Source organism: Heloderma suspectum, chromosome 2 (assembly GCF_057233095.1).
Source record: "Heloderma suspectum isolate Gila_16-S chromosome 2, 16-S_ref, whole genome shotgun sequence".
NCBI classification, from domain to species: Eukaryota; Metazoa; Chordata; class Lepidosauria; order Squamata; family Helodermatidae; genus Heloderma; species Heloderma suspectum.
The window spans coordinates 306,349,378-306,370,492 of record NC_139459.1 but is presented as its reverse complement, the minus strand read 5'-3'; the positions used below and the strand labels follow the sequence as shown (position 1 = coordinate 306,370,492).

Sequence of the window (21,115 nt, the reverse complement as noted above, 5' to 3'; positions counted from 1 at the left end):
GAGATATTTTAATTGTTCAGTGTAACAGAAGGCTTGGTTTCAACCATCATGGGAACATACACTTGGATCCAGAAAAACAGGAATGAAAGGAACCTTACAAAAGGGGACTTTCCTGTCTACTCCACCACCACATAACCCCAAATCCCTGTGTGCTCCTCCCCAAACAATCTCTCTGGAGGATCTGAATGCAGAAGGACGTTGAGGAGGAAGAGGAGCTCCTGGGGAAGGGAGGAAACTGGCCAAAACTGTCCGAGGCACCTTGTACAAGCAGAAGCATGACTGTGTGCATGCATATATATTTCATAGTCAACTACAATATATATTATAGTCAACTGTTTACCCCAACATAGACAAATTCAGTTCAGCACACAGAGTTTCATGAAGCAAAATGCAATTTGTTAGCTGAGTAATGTGTTGTCTGTTTATATACACACTGTTGCTCCCTTACTGCTAGATTTGTGTTTTGCAAAATCCAGTAGGAAGGAAGCAATTCCAAAATCAGGTCTACTGAAATTCGGGAAGAGAGCATTTTAGCACTCTCTTCACCTTGAAGTTCTAATTCCCTTGTGCCCCATACTTCAATCATAATAAAAATGAAGACAAACCATGGTAGATATTTTAATATCTGCATTCACTCACATCATATTCCTAAATTTGCTAAAAGGAAAATATTTTAGAACCCTTCATATTGCCAATATGCATGGCTAAACTGTGGACTGAAACATTATTTTCTTTGCACTTTCTAATCTAGACACCCTTGTATAGACTGGTTTCCAGAAGTGATAATGTAAAATTGTTGTCCCAGGCTTCAGAGGCACAGCTGCACGGAGAGCCCCCCTGCTTTCACACATCCCTGGGAGTGACAGCGAACAGGGGGAGGCGAGGGAAGAACAACCTGAACTCTTAAGATGCAAGTCACAGACACCGGCACAAGCGGGAAGTCGCAGGGGCGGAACTTCGGCACTCTGACCGATTGGCTTGGTGTCAACAGCTGCACCTAGAGGTGTCACAGGGGAGGGGGAGATCTTCCCCTCCCACCCGTTAAGTTAAGCGAGCTTGCCGCCTTTTTCCCAAACGGAGATCAACTTTCGTAGTTTCCCTTTGAGCTCCCTGAAGGCTGTTTCTTTGTGAGTCTCTAGCAATATGCATCTGTAGGCCTCATTAGGGTAAACTGAATTAAAGCCTTGGAAATGCAGCCTCTTTTATGAGATTAGATCTGCACTATCTCAATTAACATGCAAACAAGGTTCAAAAGTTACACAGCTTCCAGGAAAACAAAGTATCTTACGCTTTGATCAAGCACAGGGTTCTCAAAACATTGTGGCTTCACAGAGCCTTTCCAGTATTAACTTGTCTAATGAGGAAACCCCTGCATTTTTGCAGAGGATTCTGGAGTCATGTTTTAAGGTGCAGTCCATTTATACAGAGATAATGGCAAGGTCTGTTGAACATTACCAGAGACCTGCTTAAATTGTTTTGTAGAACACACCCAACTTTCTCCTGTAGCTGTACATTACAGATCACAACTGGTCGGCAAGTTATCATTTGTCTGTTATTATCAAACTTTTCATTGAGGAACCCCTGATAAGCTTCCAACAATCAAGGTTCCCAGGACACATATTTCAAAACCACTGATGTAGTAAATTAGTGCTTGAGCATTTTACTGTCATTGATAACATTACTTACAATACCACAGTAAAGCTGAAACTAATCACAACACAGGCAAAACTGGGTGATCATTTTTCAACACCTCAAAGGGGTAGATTAATCCTGCCTGAAGAAGGAAAGCTGGCAGATTCATCTTTTTTAAACCAAGAAAGCAATGTACCCAGCACAAAGGACTCTCTATTATGGGTAGTCGGGGGGCACGGGTGGGACACCTGCAGTTGAACTGTCTCTCTTTACCAGGGAAAACTCTGCTTTCTCAAATGAATCCCTAGTAAATCATTCCTTTTTGCCAAGATTTTGGGTCCACCTATGAAAAAATTGTTAGTGTGCACATAGGTTCACTGGTTTCCCGTCCACACACATACCCCCCAATAGCTCCCTATGCAGATAACACATATTGCTGAATGTAAATTGCGGCTATTCTATAAATACAATCACATGCATTGCAATATTAGACATTCTCAAGTTTAAAACACTGAAACCACAGAAGGGCTGACAAGTGGGACATAAATATAAAAATAAATCAGATATATACATTAAAACAGGGGTGGGCAATGTGCAATCTGTGGACTACATGCACACCTCATCCCCCCACCCTAACATTATTAAAAACATTTAAAGACAAAATAATATCTGCAGTGGCCATTTTGAAGCCTTTTTACCCTTCTGGCACTCTGTAGTGGCTCCAGACAGTTTCAATAATAACAATAATAATAATTTTTAGATGCCATGGGGGGGGGAGATGCAGCCTGAAGGGGCCCCCCAGAGAGCAAAAATGGCCCTCAGACCTCCCGAGGTTGCCCACCCCTGTATTAAAGGAAGCCGTTATGGCTAGTTTACCACACACCCAGCTTCAAAAGTGATCAGACAGCCTATTGGAAAGGAAATGCATACATCACAAGCAGACTTCATCCACGTGTGGGAGTGGCCTGGGGTGATCCTTAGTATGAAAAATGGGGTGTTATGAGTAAACATAAGTTACCATTTTAATTTGTGGAATGTTGGAAGTTATCAACTTCTACTTCAGCATCTACTTTATAGAAAGAAATATATGCCTTACAGTTTACAGTGCTCTTCTAGTCTACTCATGCTTAGCACACTTATTTGGAAATAAAGACCAATTCAGATGTAACGTCTATCATCAAAAGCACCATAGTTAAAGTGATTCCATAATACACACACATATAGTTGACTATATGGATAGTGTCTAGGGATGTCAGAGAATGCCGCCACGGATCCCAGGAAGGCCGAATTCCAGTGAATTCGCCCCCCCAGAATCCATGGCGAAACAGAGCAACCCGCCCCACCACCCCGCAGAAGCCCCCCAGAACGGAGCCTACCTGGCTGTGGCTGCAGCGGCAGTGGTCGCTGCCGGGCTGTGGCCGCAAATGGCGGCTGCTACACCGGCCGCCATTTGCGTCCCTTCGCTGAGCCGTGATAGGCTACATAAATATTTATGTAGCCTATCACAGCTCAGCGAAGGGACGCAAATGGCGGCCGCTACGCTGGCCGCCATTTGAGACCTACCGCAGCCGGATGTCCGGCTGCAGATGCACCCGGCCGGCGGCTCTGCAGAGCTGCCGCGGAGCGGAGCTGGCCGGGGAGGATTCCAGGGGGAGGGACGGAGCGCCTCCCCCCCCACCGTGGATGCCACTTACGAAACAGGTAAGTGGTTTCGTATATCCCTAATAGTGTCCATTGGAAATCTAGGCACATCACAGGGTGTCACAAACCCTGAACTGATGTGCTGGAGTATACTTTCTCTTTCTCCTCCTTTTAGGCCCTGCATATGACTGAAGGGTTACGTACAAAAGACAGGAATAGACAAACTGAGCTCCTGTCATCTCCTAGTTCCAGGCAGCTGCAGAACTGCCACCAGCTTCCTATTAAAACAGGAAGCAAATCCCAGTTAAAGCAAGGCACTTTAACTTGAACTTGCTAGACTGAGGTCTAGGTCTATCCTTGGACACCATATGCCCTGACTGTGACTATACAACTCCAGAAATAACCCTTAAATCACAGGTGGGCAATTTGTGTCCCTCTAAATATTTTGATCTACACTGCCCATGATCCCTCAACTTGGCCTATGCTGGCTGAAGCTGATGGAAAGTGTAGGCCAAAAATCTAGAGGGCCACAACCTTCCCATCCGTCCTAAACACTGCGGAAGACCTTCATTGTGTGTGACAAGTAATATTTTAAGGCTTTGAAGATGTAGCACATATTTTAAGTAAATGTTTGTATTTAATTATGTTGGCACTGCTGGGTGTAAGAGCCTACACCCCAGTATTCTTAGGTAGTGACCTGGTTCACATGTCACAGTGTGGGTTGTTGTGGATCATGGGCACCACTTTGTATATCCAACTCCCGCTTGGGGTTTGTTGTATCATGTGAACCCAGCAAGCACAGGTTATGCGAGGGTTAAACAATCCTCACGTAACCCATGGTCTGTTCTAGTTATGTGAGGGTTGTTTAAACTTCATATAACCCACGCTCGCTTGGTTCGCTCAACATGACAAACCCCAAGCTGGGGTTGGATATCCAAAATGGTGGCTGCACATGCAGCAGCCTCACCATGGGTTATTTAACTCATGGTGGGCTATCAGGGCATGAGAATTGGCCCACTAACTGAGGTTGTTTTAATAGGCTCAGCCTTGCTCCATGTGGAAGGACAAACATGGACAGTTTGCAGTTCTAGTTGAAATGGGTGAAAAGGTCCAGAGAACAATTGCCTTATGGGTCATTAACTTCTGGTCACATACACAGGACAGGATTTAGTGATTTAACCTGATTAGTCAAACTAAAATGAGTGCCACACAATGGGAACTGAGGCACATCAATTAGGAGTTAAGTGTGAATACACCCAGTCAGAGATGCATACCCCCAAGGTGTTGCATAAGTACTGTTAAGTATGATGATCTGGTAGAGGTCCCCACCCTTGGGTGCAGCACTACCGGAAGATCCTGTTTTGATTAGGTTTGACAGGGCAATCCTCCCTATTAAGCATGGTAACTTCCCTTTTGTTTGGATTGTATTTAAAAATAGTATGTAAGTCCAAGGTTCTAGTTCCCATTGTTGCAGTTGTTCCTGCCATTCCAGCTGGCCCTTTGATCCTTGCTTCCCTGCTGAAATCACTGTCCAAGCAACAGAACTCAGGGCTTTGCCTGAGAGTCTCACTAACCCTTTTCCCCAGAACACTTGGTTCTGGTAGACTGAGTCCTGCTTCTGCTAAGGTGGAGGCCCGACAAGCAACAGCTAGAAGCCTTGCCTAAGGCCTCTTGTCCACAGCAGCTGCAGGAACCCCTTCACACCCAGCCTTGTCTTCAGGACAGTCTATCAGGATCCCTGGAAAGGGATTTGCATTCCCTGGTGTGCCAATGGAAGGGATTGTGACCAACACTTCTCTTGATTTAATAACTCTCTTCCTCCTTCAATCTCTCTCTCCCAGAAGCCTTAGAACCCCAATTTACTTAGCCCCAACCCCAACAGCCCTCTAGAAACCATAATTCAGCCCATCCAGGACAGAGCTGAGCACACGTAATTTTCAAAGTGTAACCACCCTCAGTTTAGACATCAAGCTTGCTCTTTAAGCTAACTTCCCCATTCTTGAATCCAGTGCATGGGGTTGTTCAGTCTCTATTTGGTTTTCTGCCCCATATGTTTAGTGTGTATAGGATTTTTGGTTACATATAAGCCAATTTATCCCCAGTTGGAGTTCATATAGTGCTTATTGAAAACAAGCTAATTCCCAAAGTGATCTTGTATAATTTTGATTCTTGTGTAACCAGTAAATCAACCTCCTTAGAAATAGAACCTGTATATGAGTCTGTATCACTGGGACAAATCTGCTAGGATGTGCTACTGCCCAGGGAAAGAGATCCCTTTTACATCCTGGGTCTCATATCCTGAGCAGACTTAAACATATATCTGGGAAGGGAACATGTTAATAATGAGAAAACAAACCTATAGAAGTGAACCACATACAAGCTGGCCCCTTCTAGCCTACTGGCTTTAGTTTGGGCTGACTCACATGAAAGCAGCTGGATGAAAACCATTAATTCAAGGTTCTACTTTTTTGGCCTTTTGCCACTACAGTTACTAAAACTTGGTGTCAGTAAAGTGAGAGATCTATTAAGGCAGCATCTTTTTGTTTTGAACAACATAATTATGCCTCTGCTTTACTGCTTTGCATCTAGACTTCCCGATATACTGGCATCTTATCTGAAAGATCTAATAATTCTTCATGATCTCCCCATTGCAAAATCATGTATGCCTTGTGCAGATTGCAATATCAAAACACTGGCTCATGTAATTGTTATTTTGTTTGTTCTATAGAGAACTATGGAAAAGGTTAATTACTCTATTAATTAATAGTTACTACTATTATCTTCTAGTTCACTAGGTGTTCACTCAGTAGTGTAGTGGCAAATTCAGAAGTGCAAGGTCCCTTAGTGACAGTCACAGCCACGCCCCCTCACAGCCACGCCCCCTTCTAAGATTACACAACCTTGTAAGATATACAGCCTTCAACTGGGGTCCAAAAACAGTACAACTGAGAGTAAGGCAGGGGCATTTCAATTGGACGTCGGAGAAAAAATGCAGGGGTGTTAAAATCTTTTTCACCCACTCACTCATTCACTCACATTTTAGGTTTTCAAAGTATAATACTCTATGGAAGCTTCACCCTCTCAGCTCAGCCCTCGTGGACAGATCCCTTCTCATTTAAGCACCACCCTTCACTCCCTTAGAGCCCCAACATTACCCATTAGCCTTCCCTAAGCTCCTTCATTATATCTCCCCCCTCCCCCTCCAACAGAAGCATCCACACACCCAGCTGGATTCAACTACACACACACACAGGTGTAGTGGTGAATTTGGAAATGCAGGAGCTCATCGTGACAGTCTCCAAGGGCAGTCCAAAAATTTCAGGCAGCTGTGTCGATCCATATCAACAAACCAGTTCTAGGAGTTTTCATCTCCAGCAGGAGCATGTCTTTGGTAAAGTGAATAGGTCCTAATTACACATTCCAGAACAAGCCATCTCAAATACTTTGCATTCCAACATGGAACAATATATTGTTGCCTGTAAAATTCATTCCCCCCCACAGTGTGGATTGCAGCTAAGGTCAAAGGGAACAGGGGATTCTGAGGGGGGTGGCAGATGACATCAGAGTCCCTGCTAATGAAAAAGTATCTGAGAACCCTGCCTCCACTACACCACTGCGTTCACTAGGTGAAGTCTGCAAAATGTTTAGCAGCTGCTATTAAGATAAGGTCTATGGCCTTATCTTAATAAGGTTTTAAGTCTAAATTTGTTTAAAAATTTAATTTAGTAATTTTATCTGTTTGGTTGTATGTTTGTACTTGGTACATATTAATTGCAATGGCAGATAGATAGATAGATAGATAGATGATAGATAGATAGATAGATAGATAGATAGATAATTTGCTTCATCCATCTACCCATCCAATCACCAACCAACCAGTAATCACTGTCAAGTAATGACAGACTTGCTAAGGCACTAAGGGTCTATTATAGATTACCAGAGATTACAAATCTGAAGTCCAGAAATCCTAGCCTGAAGTTGGCTTTTGACCTGCAGTTGCTTGCAAGCTAAAATATGGATGCAAAATTGGCAGCACCTCCCCTCAGTCTGACACACACACACATGAGTCCTCAGGATAGTACAATGTCAAAGCAAGTTAGAAGAGAAAACATGAGTTTTCTTGATTACATCAAAAGTCAGGATGAGAGGCCCAGCAAATCCTACAGCTACTTTTTGAAGGTTTCCAGTGTAAATTTGCTTTTTCAAGTTCCATGTCTATAATGCAGGGACTGGTAAAATACAGATTGGGTTCACTGGTAGATCTCAGGATGAACTGCAATAGACTGGAAGAGTTTCCAATTCCCAATTGTTTAAGAGTACCCCCCAAAAGGCTCCCCCCATAAAAAATACGGCCTGCTAAAATCCCTAATGTATAGTAACTTAGATGCAGATATAAAGTTGATTATGTGGGTCATCTCAGTGTATGGCTCACAGGGTGCAATAGATAACTGGTTCCACCTCTCTGAGCCACCATTTGGCTCTGGCTCTACCCACCCCAGGCCATTATTTTGCACCAGGCTTTGATAGACCTTGGGGGTTCCAATAAAAAGTAAAGAAGACTCCACATGTCTGAAGCCTGGCCTTGCCTGCCAGACTACATCATTTCAGACTTCAGGGGAGGAGGAAACTCACATGAATTAATATAGCTCCTTATCAAAATAAAATCATCATCATCATCCCTTCACACTGAAAACTAGATGTCAGGGAGATGGTTTTTACCCTAGCCTTCTGTCTGACACAGAAGGCTAGGTCACAGAGACCTCTATGTGTAGGAATGTTATCTCATAGAACATTCAACCATCTGAGTCCTGCCTGCAGTCTGAGGCAATGCAGTCCAGACACAGATTGACCACCTCAGCTGCTGTTTGTGAGACAACATATCACAGGTATTTGAAGATGATGGCCCATTAAGATTACTGACAGTACCACTGTAAAGGATCAATTGCACTGGGCAATGACAAAGCATCTGTGGAGGGGGTGGAATCTACACAACAGAAGAAAGACATCCATATTAATTAAATTCAAATTCACCCTTGCCATTTCTGGCCTGTCCCCTTTTGATCTTAACTTGAGTAGGGAAGACACATATGCTGTCCCCCCACCTCCGCCACCCAAATTGTAAAAACAGTAACAACAAAAAACAAATTGGTGTCTGGTGCAGCCATTCTGAGGTCTTTTTGACAAGCTAATTTTGACCCTTCTGGTACTCATAGCTGCTCTGGATGCCATTTTTTTAAAAAAAGGTTTTATTATTTTTTCAGTGCCATGGAGGTGAGGGGAAGAGTTGCAGCCTGCAAGGTGGGTCCAGGGGTAGAAAATGGCCCCCAGACCTCCCAAAGTTACCCATCCCTGCCCTAATTAGACACTTCTAGTATTAGTGGGACTGAAACAGCTTTGGTTGCCTTGGTGGATGACCTACACTGAGAACTGGACAAGTGGAGTGCCCTCTGTTGGTTCTGCTGGACCTCTCAGCTAGGGATGTACGAAAGTCACTTACCTTTTCGAAGGGTGACATTCGTGGGGGGGGGGAGGCGCTCCGTCCCTCCCCCCGAAATTCTGGCTGGCTGGCTCCGCTCCGCAGGGATTCTGCAGAGCTGCCGGCCGGCTCCGCCAGCCGCCAGATATCCAGCCGCTGGCTAGCAGGGACGCAAATGGCGGCGGCCATAGCCACCGCCGTTTGCGTCCCTGCAGTCAGCCGTGATAGGCTACGTAAGTGTTTACGTAGCCTATCACGGCTGATTTAAAAGAAAAAAAAATGCACGTACGCAAATGGCGGTGCCCATGGGCGCTGCCATTTGCATTCCTTATTTTGGCACGTCTTAGTCTATGTAAACATTTACGTAGACTAAGACGGCGAAAATAAGGGGAACGCAAATAGCATAGCATCTACGCTATTTGCATTCCCCTTATTTTCGCCGTCTTAGACTACGTAAATGTTTATGTAGACTAAGACGTGCCAAAATAAGGAACGCAAATGGCGGCACCCATGGGCGCCGCCATTTGCATACGCGCATTTTTTTTTCTTTTAAATCAGCCGTGATAGGCTATGTAAACATTTACGTAGCCTATCACGGTGTTTTTTAAAAATCTAGCCGTGATAGGCTACGTAAATCTTTACGTAGCCTATCACTTTTTTTGTTTTTTAACTGGAAATGGCGGTGGTGGCAGCCGGTTGGAAGACCGGCCGCCGCCACCGCACCGCCGCCGGAGCCGCCGCTGCCAGGAACATCCGCCCAAGGTAAGTCCCATCCCGGGGGGGGGGGGGGGAGAGCAGACCGTTCCGCCACCGATTTCAGGGGGCCGAATGTGCTGGCATTCAGCCTCCCCGAGATTCATGGTGAAATTCTCTGAAATCCCTACTCTCAGCAGCATTCAGCACCATCAACCATGGCATCTTTCTGGGGTGTTTGGCTAATATGGGACTCAGGCACTGTTTTGCAATGGTTCTGGTCCTATTTAGCTGAACATTTGTCAGTCTTTGCCAGCTGACCACAGCTGGTATTCAGTGACTGCAATAAATCACTTGTTGATAAGCCAGGTAATAAACCTGCCAAGGCCGGGGAAGGAGGAAGGACACGGCAAGGTGAGGACATACACAGAGCTGGGGAGTTTACCGATTCTACAGAGATGAGTCAGCTAGGCAGAGAGAAGTCCTTTTAGCAGTCCAGAGTCAAACACCAGGAACTCAGGAGTGTAGGGTGAGATTGAAGCTCAGGGTCTAAGGCACAACTGACGAGATCCGACATGTATGTACGACGTTGTTCTCCAGCATTTTACCCTGGGCAGCTTCCTGCTTTTTAACTTCAGCACCTTGGAGCAGCTGCTGGCAATTAGTCCTCTGGCTTCTGGGAGCCTCTCCGTCTTAAACGGACAGAGACTCGCCTCTGTTGCTTTCACACGAAGCCGCCTTCGCTCTGCTGGGGTCAGCAGGACTTCACCCTCTGAATCTAATGGAGGGGCTACAGCAGGGCATTGATCATTGTCAGGTGGTGAGGGGTGTCGAGCTGCTTCTGTGCTAGTCCCTTCTCCCAGGTCTGGAACCTGCCATTCCCCTTTGTCCTCAGAGGAATCCGAGGGAGGCATGACAATGTTCTCAGAAGGTGATGCTGGGAGACTATTCAATCATCAAAAAACCTGACAGTTTAAAACACCAGAAGCTAAGGCCATCTCATGTTGGTCCAAACTCCACAAAGCCAGGAAATTGGAAGTTAAGGCTAATGCCTTATCTGACATGCCCTGTGATCAGTCATGATGTTATGCAATGTCATAGATTGTGCTTGCTTACAACTTACTCTCCATGCACCCACACTTTTCCTGGGTCTTTCAGTCCCAAATCCAGATTGGGAGGATGGAGTACCTGGGACCAGCAATGATAATCCACATTGTCCTGGTCCTGTGTTGCCTGATGAAGCTTTTTGGCTTCCATCTGAGATGCTCCCATCCCATTAAAAACCTTCAGTAGTTGACGATACTGTACTGTATAAAATTTGCAATGTGATCTCACAGGTACTTCAAAAATCCCAAATGACAGTTGCTAACCTCACCCAATAGTCAGAGATCAAATCTCTCAAAAATTAATCCAAACTAATCATTTGGAATTAAGGGTGAATAGCATCTGTAAATCACCAGGGCTTATGTTTAAGCTAAAATGTTACAATTCACTGAACACAGTGAATTGAGGCAATGCACTTTTGGAAGGAGTTTCCAGAGCACAACAAAAAGCCCTAGTAGTAAAGAGGGAAGTGGGGGCCTCAGGGGTTCCAATAAATAAGGATGGTGAGGTGAGCGGAGGAAGCATAAACTTTGCACTATAACTGTTCAATTAAATTTAGCCTATAGTTTCAGCATTAGTCTTTGCTGTGTTGTTTCTGGAGCTGAAGTGCAGCAGGTAGATAGGTAGGTAGGTAGGTAGGTAGGTAGATAGACAGATATATATATATTCTTAATTTCCAGATATTTGGCCTATATTTAACCTATTTACTTTATTTATTTATTTACATTATTTACATACTACATTTCCTTGGCTTAATGCAGTTCACACAAAAATAGAACAAAACAAAATAATTTAGCCAAGCCCCACACATTTAGCCAGCCTTCCAAAAAATCACCTGAAATAAGTGGGGCTTGCAACTCCTTTTAAAGCCCATAAGCAGCAGTGGCTACTGAGGTGGTTCTCAGGAGGAAGCCACCTTCCACTGATGTGGAACAATCAAAGGGAGAGGTGAAAGTTGGCCCTTCCTGGTAACTAATGGGAAGGGCAGAGGCAGAAGAAGGTATCTCAGCCCCCACCCTGGTTAGTCAGCAACTTCATGTCTGCATGGTGTTAACTGAAATTATCCCTGCCACTGTATCCTAATGGTAACCTGTAAGGGGAGCCCCCGCTCCCCTGCCCAATTGTCCCCCAGTGGCAATTCTGGTTAGCAAGCTGCCGCACTCACCACAAGAGGGGAGCTAGTCCTGACCTCTGAAGGGAAGACATTTCAGCCACTTGGAGCAACTGCAGTAAGACTCTGCTTCTTGCTGTTGATTTTACCTCATGTAAACAGTGCAGTTCTTAGTCAGAAGATCTAAATCAGCAAGGAGTTATTCCAGGGACAAGTGGTCGATAAGATACGTTGTGTCCATGTTGTGGAACTTTTAAAGGTAGGGATGTCAGAGAATTCCGCCACGGATCTCGGTGAGGCCAAATGCCAGTGCATTCGGCCCCCCGAAATCCATGGCGGAACAAAGGCCCCCCCCCCCCCACGAAAGGCGCGCGAAACGGAGCACTTACCTGCTGCCGTCCATGCTGACTTGCGAATGGCGGCCATGTTATGGCCGCCATTCGCTTCCTCATCATAGCTGTGATAGGCTACTATCGTGGCTAATGCAGGGACGCCATTTGCATAAGTATTTACATAGCCTATCACGGCAAGCTAAAAAAAACCCCAATAGCGTATGCAAATGGCGGCGGCTATGGCGAAAAAAAGGGGAATGCAAATAGCGTAGTGGGCGCTATTTGCGTTCCTTTTTTTTCACCGTAATAGCTTATGTAAATATTTACGTAGGCTAAAACGGCGGGGGGGGGAAGGAATGCAAATGGTGCCCACTACGCTATTTGTGTTCCCCCTTTTTTTTTGCCATAATAGCTTACATAAATATTTACGTAGGCTAAAACAGCGAAAAAAAGGGAACGCAAATGGCGGCCGCCGTAGCCGCCGCCATTTGCGTACGCTGCTGTTTTTTTTTTGCCTGCAGGCTGCCCAGTGGCCGGATGTCTGGCTGCGGGCGGCCCGGCTGGCAGCTCTGTGGAATGTCCGTGGAGCGGAGCTGGCCGGGTTAGGATTTCGGGGGGAGGTGCGGAGTGCCTCCCCCCCACCGCGAATCACCCCATCAAAAAGGTAAGCGACTTTCGTACATCCATATTTAAAGGTAAGCACAAGTAGAGGATTACAAGCAGCCAGTGTAGTTGCTTCAGAAGTTAAGCAGTTCTTATCTCACCATATTCATCAGGGCATCACATGCCGTTCCTGTGAATGGTGAAACCCACTGGGATAAGAGTTTCAAGTGAAGTTCAGAGCATATACAAAGATCTGGATCAGGGAAAATGGACTGATGTGATAGTAATTGGAATGGCAAAATAAATGAATTAAATGATAAGCTTATTTCAATCATGTACTTGTTCATGACTCGTTAAAATAAAGCAAAGTTATACAATTTGTGCTATCAAGGTAGCACATGCAGCTAAAACCTAATATGTTCAAATGCTCCATGTTACTGTTTGTGTTTTCTCCCATAACATACAATATCTGATGTGCACACTAGCTTGGATCTAAAGAACTCATGACTAGACCCGCTTATGGTATGCTCCCATTGGCAGAAGGAAGAGACAATGTTAATCTATTCCCCTTTCCTCCTACAAACTCCAGTCTGACCTGGAGGGTTACAGGATCCTTCATAATAGCATGGGAGGTGCTACAGCGGACTGCAAGGAGTATCAGATAAAATTATCTCCTGTATTCCGCCAGCAGAAGCCTCTGCTGAATCAAAGGCTCTTCTGTTTTGGAACAGAAAGTCTGGATATGAGGCATTATGTTTTGCAATAAGAATGGTCTTCTAACTCTCTACTGTAATACAAATAACAAGTACGATCTGCAACAAAATGTTGCAGTGTGGAGTGCCCCTGTTCACTGCCCAGTCACTCTGCCATGCCCTCCTCCACAATCCTACAATCCTCCTCCTTTTAATCAGTGGCTCTCCAGTAAGTCGGGAGCCGTTTTTCTTTTTCACTGGAATAAGCATTCCATAAAATTCTGCGAACTGCAGACTCAAGTCAAGGAGAATCCCTGAATTCCACATGTCTACCCACAAAAATTAAGCACAGAAAAGGGATATTTGCTAGTTTCTTTCTGTACTTCCATCACTTCTATAGATTCTCTAAATTTCTCTCCTCCCTTATATGTAAATATATTTATGCTATTTAAGGAATTATTAAAATGAAGATGCCATAATTTTATTACCTTGCTGTATAGATCCATATATCCCAGTGTGACAGGAGAAAGTAAACAGTTCCACTAGCTCGGTTGTACGCAAAGCTAAGAACAGGCTGGAGCAGAGAGGGATATGGAGGTGGCAGAACTGTACATAACTTTGTCCCATTATGGAGAGAGAATATTCTTAAACTTTGGAAAGAAACAGAAAAACAAACAGTACATTAACAGAAAAAAAAATATAGGCCAGCTATGATGTACATAAAATAACTCTTCAAAGTAACTCTTTTTCATTGTCACAACAAGGTCCCATATATGAAATCATCATTTTTTAGGAAACCGACTTCAGTTTTAGATGTAAATATTCTTTAAAATATGACATCATTTCAGAGTGGCATCATCTAGATACTAATATTTATATTAGTTTGGGAATAACCTTCTCATCAAAACTACTTGTTTTGTTCATACTACAGATTAAGAATAATTTTCAAAAACAAATTTTAGAGAAATCCTAGTGTTGTTTTTTGCTATTTTTAAAAAACATTCCAACATACCTGTTATCAACACCCATAGCAATCACCCGGCTGGACTTCCCATCAGCACTACAGAGGCAGAGATTACTTATTGGACTGTTGACCTGCGTCCAAAAGCTGGTAAATGAGTTCAGATCATATACATGAACATTACGGGCAGAACAGCAATATAGAAATTTATCTTCCATTGTGCCAATCCAAAGTATTCCTTCTTGGAAGAGTGATAAGCTGGATATAAGAGAATGGCATTATGACCAAACATGATGTGAAGAAAAGAAGCAGTCAGGTACAAGTTAGCTACTACAGAAGAGACCAGGTTGAAATGCATAACATGACACTCTTCAAAAGTCAAATTCATTAAAACAGTAATAATAATCTGCTTTCCACAACCTGGGTCCTTCCAGATGTTTTGGACTGCAACTCCTATCATCCCTGACCATTGGTCACACTGGCTGGGGTTGATGGGAGTTGTAGTCCAAACAATTTGGAGGGGCCTGGGTTGGGGAAGTCTGCATAGTCAGCGAAACATGTGGGCTGACTACATTAGTCAGTATTACATATCTATCTAACACACCAGAAAAAGGAGGAACCACATGGAAAAAAAGGAAATTCTTCCTGTGAATTTCTGTTTCCAGGACTCCCAGAGGGCATGTGATTTAGATTAACTTTAGGGATAGCCCCTCCTTCTCCAGTCAGTAGACAGGGCCAATGTATTTCTGGTCTCCTCCAGTAGAGGGGGTATCCCAGAGCTCCAGACCAGTAGGAGATAAACAGAGAACTCCCAAACTTTCCTCTAAGTAAAATAACCCATTAATTATAACTTTATAAAGCTCAATGTGACCATCAAATACTGGAAGGCAGAACACAGTAATTATAATCCTGAAACAGCTACAAACATCAGAAAAGAGGGAATTCAGTCCCAGGAATCCTTGACTACTAACCCTGATGTGCGGGGGGTGGGGTGGGGGGACACAATTCCTAGTACCTGCTTCCAATAACCAAATCCCTGGATTGAGGTAGAGGGCACATGCCCTCCAGGAGTCCTGGAAACAGAAATTCACAGGAACAATTTCCCATTTTCCAGGACTCCCAAAGGGCATGCAATTTATCCTTAGGGATGTATAACAGCAGTGCCAAATCCAAGTGGGAGTCCAGTGAACCTCAGGACAGCAGCACCTTCTGCAGCACCCTCCTTCTGAAGGTCGCATCAGTGGAGAAATGTTTATCCACCTTTATGTAAACGTGTGAACCGAGGCCCATATAGCCGCTCTGCAAATTTCTTCCAAAGAGGATGTACCCCACAGGGTTGCCGACATGGCCGCCCCCCTTACTGAATGAGCCATAACTCCCTGAGGGGGTTGTTTCCTGTAACTGTCATATGCCACCTGTATGCATGCTCAGAGCCACCTGGCTATGGATGCTCTGGACACCTTTCCCAGAGAAGCCTCCCTAAATGACACAAACAGAGATCCCGATGTGCTATGTGAGGCTGCACTATCCAGATAAATCTGAGATCATCTCACATCTAACTTATGCCAATCCTTCTCCTGATGATATATGGGCCTGGGACGAAAAGAAGGCAGAATGACCTCTTAAGACCTGTGAAAAGCAGAGTATACCTGAACAACGAGTCAGGGCAGAGGACCACTCTGTCCTCGTGCAACACACAAGGCAATGGGTTAGAGGACAGAGTTCCCAGCTCAAGACACCCTACAAGCTGAAGTCACTGCCATGTTTTTAAAGTGAGAATTCTGAGAAGCACCTTTCTCATGGGCTTGAACGGAGGAGCCATAACAACACAGTTCAGGTTCCACAACAGAAACGTATGGACAATGGGGGGGGGAGTGTTCAGAAGTGCCAGCCCTTTTAAAATCTGCAGACGTGAGTGGGCTGAAGGTCCAGGTCCACCTCTGCAACCCAGAACACTGCTCAATGCCACAAGTTGCCTTTTCGGGGTATTAGTGCTCAGTGGCCAGCCTGCAGAAAATCCAAGACATCCTGTACCTGTCAAGAGACGGAATCCCTGTTTTCCTTCTTGAACCAAAATAGGAAGGGCCTCCCAAGTATTGGAATACACCTTGTTAGAGGATAATCAACGGGAGGCTAAGGTCTTGGAACCCCTTCTGAATAGTACGACAATACAACAACTGGGATGGGCTAACTGGTGATAATAAAGAATATATACAAGAATATCTGATAGTATAATTTTATCTGTGCAAGCTAAAAATATATTAAAACAATAGCGGACAGTACAATATTATTGTGCTGTAATGTCCTACAATACCAGATGTAACTAGTGCCAAGTAAAACCAAAACCAAATGCGTTTCGACACAAAGTCTTCATCAGTAGTCTAATATATATAAGAATGGTCTAGTATGTAACTGGTATATCAGAAAGTAAGAAAACCTCTAAAAACAAACAAACAGACACATTTTACAGGCCAAGTTCCTCGCAATTACAAACAAAGGACACTGCAGTGTCTAAACCTGTGAACATAAAACATTTTTGTATTTTAAAGGTTTAATTTTTAAAACTGCTACTTAAATATGTATTAAAATACTCAAGTGTGTTATATTAAAAACTCACCAATTAATGGAACTTGCCAGAACTGAGCTGATATATAGGGTAGCCTAGGTCCTTCAGCCATTGCCACTCAATCAACAGGCTGTGAGATGAAACATACATGGTTATGGATAAAACACTGGTCCCTGTGACAGAAGTTCCTCCCTGTCTGAGAGTCTCCAAGACATCTTTCTCAACATATTGACAAGATCTGGAAATCAGGAACAGCGCACCTATGACACAGCCACCACGATTACTTCTGCCTGTAGATCCCTAATCCTCCGGAGAACCTTTGTTAGAAATGGCAATGGCAGAAAGGCAAATAGTAGGCCCTGAGGCCATAGGGCTTCAAGAGCATTGTGTCCCACTGCTTCTGGACACAGATCCCGTGTCATGAACAATGGCAGCTTTGCATTTTGGGGGGCCTTGAACAGGTCTAACTTTGGGGTTCCGAAGTAGCAGACTCTGTTGAAAAACTTATGGGTGAAGTGCCCACTCGTGTGTCCTGGGTTGCCACTTAGCTAAGCTAGCCAGCTACCTGATTTGACTTCTCTGCCAGGTGTTCAAGGCCAGAATTTCCTCTGCCCATGTCAAGATTTCCACAGCTTCCTTGTGTAAGAAACACAATTCCATGCCCCTTTGTTTGTTTATGAAGGCTTTGGCTGACATGCTGTCTGTTTTAATTAGTATGTGTAGCTCCCTTATGTCTCTTTGGAATGCTATTAGCACCAGTGTGATGGACCAAAGTTCCCGCAGGTTGATGATCTCCTTTGACTCTATCTTTGTCCAAGATCTCTGGGTCATCTGGGACTTCATATATGCCCCCCATCTGAAGAGACCAACATCTCTTGTAATGATGACCCGAATGGAAAGTGACAGTGACACTCCTCTGGCCAACCGGAATGGGTCCAACCACCATGACATCTCCATCTGTAGCCAGCTCGGTATCTGTGTCATCACATGTTTGCAATGAGCAATCTGTGCCTGGAAGCAAAGCAGGAGTCTTTGGAGTGGCTGGGAGTGCATATGTGCCCAGCCACTATCTCCTGAGAAGAGACCAAGAAGCTTTGTAGTTGTGCAAGGGACATCAGGTCTATTTGTTCCTCCTGTGTCACTTTCTCCATAAAGTGCAGGAGTTTTGTCTTGCATTTGTCCATGAGGTACATCCTCTAGTTGGTCATGACCAGGGTCACCCCCAGGTGTTCCAGCCTCTCTGTTGGTTCCTGGGAACTCTTCTGCATGTTCACAATGCACCCATGCACCATGAAGCACTCCAAGGTTTTCTGTACATCCCGCAGTCCTTCCATCCTGGATTTGGACTGGATGAGGATATCGTCCAAATAGGGGTGGACGTATATCCACTGTTGTCTGAGGGAAGCCACCACCAGCACCAGGAATTTTGTAAACATTTGTGGCACTGAGATGAATCCGAACAGCATTGACCTATATTGGAAGTGTTTCCAATGGTATGCCAAGTTGAGAAATTTCCAACAAATGGCTCAGTCTGATTGGCACATGCAGGTATGCCTCTGAGAAGTCTATAGATGCCAAGAAGTCTCCCTTCTCCAAGGCCATAACAATGGACTTGACAGCTCCCATCCTGAACTTCCTCTTCTTGATGAGTTTGTTCAGCCATTTGAGATCCAGTATCAATCTTGCATCTCCATTGTTCTTCGGTACCAAGAAAAAATTGGAATACATCCCTGATCTTTCCTGGCCCTGAGGAAATGGCTCTGTCGCCTGAATGTCCGTAAGGTGTTGTATGGCTAGTTTGTACACGCGATGTTTCACTGGCTTTCTGGATTTTGGAGTTTCCTAGAACCTGTTCTGGGTAGGTGAGTGAACTCCAAGGCATATCTGTGGGACACTAATTCAAGGGTCCATGCATCTGAGGTAGTCCTGCTCCACCTGACAGCAAACTGGAGAAGTCTTTCCCCACGGGCCCTTGAGGCCCAAGAGACCAAGTCAAGAAGACTGTTGTTTCTTAGTCCCTGTTAGAGGAAGAAGCAACATTGGAAGACTGTGGGGATTTCCTATACGTCTCTCTGCCCCATTCCACTTGGCCCCAGCAGCACCAAACCTCTTTATCTGCCTGAGGATTTGTAGGAATGGAAACAGGACTGTGTTCCTGTCTTTGTATCATCCTTCTTGGTTGACGGCAAGGACTTCTCCTTCTCTTCAACCAGAATTTTTACAAGAGGTTCCCCAAAAAGCTTTGTCCCTGTGAAGGGGTAATTAGCTAATCTGGCCTGAGATCCCGGATCGGCATCCCAGCTATGGAGCCAGATCCTTCTCCCGGCCACTACATTAGCTGCCAAGGCCTGTAATTGTGCCTGGACTGCATCCATGGAAGAATCACTGAGGTATGCTGCTGTGTGTGATATTTTCTTCAGTCCATCTTTCACATGCTTTGGTACTGATTCAATTGCTTCCAGGTCTTAGGCTCGAACGTACACACCTCAAGCAAGCATGGAATTAGTTGCAGATGCTTGTAGGGTGACCAAAGAGGCCTCAAAGTCTTTATGGAGTGCTGCCTCCACCCTCTTGTGACAAGAATTCTGTGGTTCCCCTTCTCCATCCGCTGGGAGATCCGCCACGGAAGCATCAACCAATGGGACCTTAATCTGTTCCATGACCTCTTTGGAGGAGCAAATAGAATGTATTTGCCAGCCAAGTGGATGGTCTGGCCTTAGCTGGCTGGTTCTGCTTGGCCTTGCATAAGTCCTTAAACAAGTTAGGGAATGGTACTGTGAAACGACTAGGGTTTTCATGTGGAAAAACAACTTTGGACCCTGTTTTGGATTGAGGGACACCTTCCCCTTCTGGTTTGTCACCTGAAAGTTGAATGGCACAACACACCTTGGCGTGGAAAATAGGGAACAACTCAGCTTGGAAAAGGCGGGTGACCTGAGGTGCTACCTGGTCCATCTCCTCTTCAGAAAGTTCTGCTTCCTCTAGCTCAGGTGCAGAAGGAACATCAGAACTGTTGGAGGATAATTGCCCAGAAGCCTCTGTACTTGGGTGGGGTTTGGTGTTCTCAGAAGGTGTGACGGTATTATTGAAACTCTTGACAGATGCTTTGTTTGAGCACCCTGGGGCCTCCCACCTCGGCTTACTGTGCTGTTCCCTCTTGCACTCCCTATCAGAGAGCGATCCTGACTCTGAGGAGGAGGATCGTCTGGAAGGGCTGCTTCGTGAGGAAGGGTAGGAAGACTTGTGCCCTTTCTTATGCTTCTGCTTAGATTGGCCTCTAGCTAGGCTGCATCTGCATTTAGATTTGGTTCTGTGGGCTTTCTTGGGGGGTGGGGAAGATCTGGTTGTGGCACCCTCTACGGCCCCTGTATCCAGGGCTCCCCTCATCTCCTTGGTAATCAGGGCTTTCATTACTGGAGAAACCCCAGGTAGACCCTTTCCCCACTGGGGTTACTGGGGTCTGTTGGAGAGGAGCATCTACTCATCCCATCTGTTGCCATTGGGGCCTCCTGAAGTGTCACGCGATCTGTTGCACTGGCCGCTGCGGTGGCCTCTGTTTGCCTACCTTTTGGGCCGCAAAAGGCTGTAGCACTAGACCTCAACAAGAAAAAAAGTATGCAAACACCCCACCACAGCCTAACCACCAATGTGGAGAGGGGTTGGAGATGCAGCCAATCCTGTGCTGCCCGCCCCACCATGTGAAAGCCACCCCACCCTAACTAATCCATCTTGGATGCAGTTGGGAGAACCTGCAGAAAATTTTAGAAAAAAACACGTTGAGTGCAGAACTCACCAAAGGCCCTGTTCGTCTGCCAGCAGGCAGGGTCGGTCTGAAGCTGTGGGAAACCCCTTCTACTGGAGGAGAACTGAAAAGATGTTGGCCCTGCCTACTAATTGGAGGAGGAGGGGCTATCCCAAAGGATAATCTAACTGCATTCCCTCCGGGAGTCCAGGGAAATCAGTCTTTAGCATTCTAATTTCTGTATTACACACAAATTTGGTTGGAAACTGCCAGTTGAATATGATTTGTATTTTCAGTCCATATAGAAGCCTTTTGAGAGCCGCTACAATCATTTATCTTACTGAACTATTTACAGTGAGTCTCATACAAAGGAAGTAATTAAACATCTTTACAAATTGATGTATTTTCAGGGAAAGTACTTCGAACAAATTTACAAACAATCCTTTGTGTTTCGTTGTACGTTAGTTACAGTGTGTTCAACAAGACGTACCCCAAGTAGGTGTACATGGGGCTGCAACTGTAGTATTTTAGAAGCTGCAGGAAATGCTAGTCCACACCTTGT

At 45.0% G+C, this 21,115-nt stretch overlaps 1 protein-coding gene across 1 annotated transcript in view; it reads right to left on the bottom strand.

Annotated features, from left to right (window-relative positions):
- Positions 1-21,115, bottom strand: part of LOC146354929 (uncharacterized) — a 154,078-nt gene that overhangs the window by 114,319 nt on the left and 18,644 nt on the right. The window contains exons 10-11 of the mRNA XM_084840190.1: positions 14,297-14,503; positions 13,773-13,934 (exon numbers count right to left, since the gene is read on the bottom strand). Coding sequence (XP_084696316.1) covers positions 13,773-13,934; positions 14,297-14,503 — 369 coding nt within the window. The remainder of the gene's footprint in view (positions 1-13,772; positions 13,935-14,296; positions 14,504-21,115) is intronic.